The sequence below is a fragment of the Furipterus horrens genome, unplaced genomic scaffold, assembly GCF_987537825.1.
Source record: "Furipterus horrens unplaced genomic scaffold, mFurHor1.1.pri manual_scaffold_6, whole genome shotgun sequence".
NCBI lineage: Eukaryota > Metazoa > Chordata > Mammalia > Chiroptera > Furipteridae > Furipterus > Furipterus horrens.
In genome coordinates, this window is record NW_028327176.1 from 118,685,060 (window position 1) to 118,687,871 (window position 2,812).

The following is a 2,812-nucleotide window of genomic DNA, read 5'->3' on the forward strand; positions in this document are numbered from 1 at the left end:
GGATCCGTTCTGTGAGCCTCCACACTGCATTCTTCTCCCGTATTGGTAATGTCTTCGCCAACAGGCTGCTCGATCCCTTGCCTTTAGCAGCACATCTTGACTTTTTCTCCTGTGGTCCTCTCTCCCCCACAAAACACTTTCCTGGGTGGAGTCACTGTGGCATCCACTTGAACCCCAGAAAACTCACGTACCCCAGGTGAAAAGCAGGCTTCAGTCTTTGGATATATATCTATAAATTCCTGGGTGCATGTCTCAAGTTCTCCCAATGTCCCTAGTGCCCTATTCTAAACAGCTCAGGAGAATGTTCACATTTTTGTAGCACAGTGGCCATATAGCTGAATTAATGGCTATTAGGGCTAAATGCCCTGTGTAGATTATAAGGAAGAGTACTTTGTGGAGGAAATTTTAAAACAATAGTATAACTGACCAAAAGTCAGTCTATTTTTATTTATCACTGGGCTCTGACATTTTTTTTTTTTTTTTTTTTTTTATTAATCTTGGTTTCAAACTTTATTCCCAGGCTTCTTCAGCTTAATTTGCTGCAAAGAATGACTTGTGTATAAGCAAAAACTGAAAAGAGCTGCAGTGTCCAAGGGGCTAGAGCTTAAAAATATTAGAGATCTAGATTTTATCAGATCCATAAACAAAATTTGAAAAAGCAGTCATATTATAAAATAGCAGCTCCCAGTAACTTCTTCAAGTTTATCTTCTTCAGAAGTTGACTCAATTCAGTTTGCTTCATTCTTGGAAGCCTCATCAAAATTCTCCACAAGATCTGGAACTTCATCATCATCATCCTCTCCTGTAGCAAGTGGTGCTTTTCCATCCACAGATTGTTTGGGCAGAGCTTCAGCTAGTCTCCTTAAACTGGTCAGACTGTCTGCACCAAGCTGATTTAAGATGCTGGGCAGCATTTCTGTCAGCTGCTTCGTCTCAGCATGGCCTGTAATGGTGAACGTGTTCGCTGCCAGAGATGCCTGAACTTTAGGGTTGTTAAAGTGGATCACTGTTCCTTGGTTTGTGAACATATTTACCTCTTCAATGCCAGAGATGTTGTTTACCCCCAACTTCTTTAAGGAGAACTGAAGTTTTTTATCATCTGCTGTAGCTGTTCTGTGAACCACCTTCTTCTTCCTACGAGCAGTACCTTTCCCACCAATGCGCACTTGTGCCTGCAGTTTGGCGAGTTTCTCTTGGTTCATGATAGTTTCTTTCATCTGAGGCTCCTGTCCCGGGCTCTGACATTTTTAAACAGCGTCAGTGATTTCTCATTAAAAAAATTTTTTTTCATTGGTATAAGTTCTAAATAATTGCTACAGTTCATTCTGAGTATTAATAACAGAGAAGTAGACTTATAATTAGCACATTGTTATTACTTATCCTTTAGCAAACATTATGTTCTACATAGACATTAATTTGGTGAATTACCATTTATATAGTTGTATGCTGCCAGACATAGATTCAGTTATATTGTTTCATTTTGAGACTAACTTCATAACAGTTAGGAAAAGTCTGATCTCACTTCAAGTATGGTTTGTATCTCCCATCCCTGTGGTATTTCTACATTTAAAGAGTAGATTAGAAAATAAATAATGGTAGCACAATGAGCACAATGGGAAAGAAACAGAGCAAATTATTTCAATTCTATCCTTCAGTGTGACTATTTGGAGTTTTTATTCGTGTTTAAAATATATAAGAGTGACTTCTGGCCAAGATGGAGGCCTAGACAGACATGCTGGGTCTCCCCCCCCCCCGCCCCCCACAATTAAGAAGGAATACAGCTACCTCAAAATTAGAGACAACTAGAAGTTCCAGAAAATCAAGCTGCATGGAAGTCCAACAAACAAAGATATAAAGAAGAGATACTCGTCCAGACAGGTAGGAGGAGCGGAGCTGGGGTGGAAAGGACATGGTATGGTGGTGGCAGCAGCGTTAGTGGTGGCAGTGGTGGTGGCAGCAGCAGTCCAGTGGAAAGGGCAGTTTCACATTTTAAAAAGTGGGGAGGGACACCTGGGGAGCATTCCCAGCTCCTGACCAGACCATACAGCTCACGGTCCCAGCACCAGGGAAAATCAAGCCTCATTGCTTCAGACTGTGCAAACCAGTGGGGGTTGGGATGGAGGCAGAAACTGCTGGTCTCTCAACAGAGTCTGCTTGTTTAAAGGGCCCCCACAGTCCTAGGATGTCCTCAGACCCGTCCACTCTGGGAGCGACAGACAGGGCAACAGCTAGAGAGGCACCAGTCCCATACAGAAGAGGGAGAAGTGCCTAGAAAAGGGGAGAGTGCTGGGAAAGTGGCATTGTTCCCTTGAAGGCCCCTCCCCCACATACAGTGCCACAACGTGATGAAACAAATCGCCCGGTACTGACAAATCCATAAGGCTCCACCCCTTACAACATAACAGGAACGAGAGCTCTACCTGGGACGCGGAGGCAAACAAACACAGGAGCCTGTTAGGATGAGAAGACAGAGAAGTATGGCCCAAAGGAGGAAACAGATCAAGGTTCCAGTGGGAGAACTAAGCGACGAGGAGATAGCCAACCCAACAGATGCAGAATTCAGAACACTGGTGATGAAGATGCTCACAGGCTTGACAGATATGCTTGAGTATGGCAAACACATATGGGAAGAAGTGAAGGCTATACTAAGTGAAATGAAGGAAAATCCACACAAAACCAGTGGTGAAGGGAAGAAAACGAGGATTCAGATCAATGATTTGGAACACAAGGAAGAAAAAAGCAGTCAACCAATACAGAATGAAGAAACAAGAATTGAAAAAAATGAGGAGAGGCTTAGAAACCTCTGGGACAA

The 2,812-nt window shown here is 43.0% G+C and overlaps 1 protein-coding gene across 1 annotated transcript; it reads right to left on the minus strand.

Annotated features, from left to right (window-relative positions):
- Window positions 1–545: 545 nt before the first annotated feature.
- LOC150007294 (transcription factor BTF3) lies at window positions 546–1,226 on the minus strand. The gene has a single exon (XM_090280504.1). It carries the CDS (start codon window positions 1,215–1,217, stop codon window positions 729–731), a length of 489 nt encoding a protein of 162 aa, XP_090136630.1. The 5' UTR covers window positions 1,218–1,226; the 3' UTR covers window positions 546–728.
- Between the last annotated feature and the right edge of the window lie 1,586 nt (window positions 1,227–2,812).

What these genes read in the sequence shown, in the direction of transcription:
- LOC150007294 (XM_090280504.1), bottom strand. Translation starts at nt 1,217, where the DNA reads ATGAAAGAAACTATCATGAACCAAGAGAAACTCGCCAAACTGCAGGCA.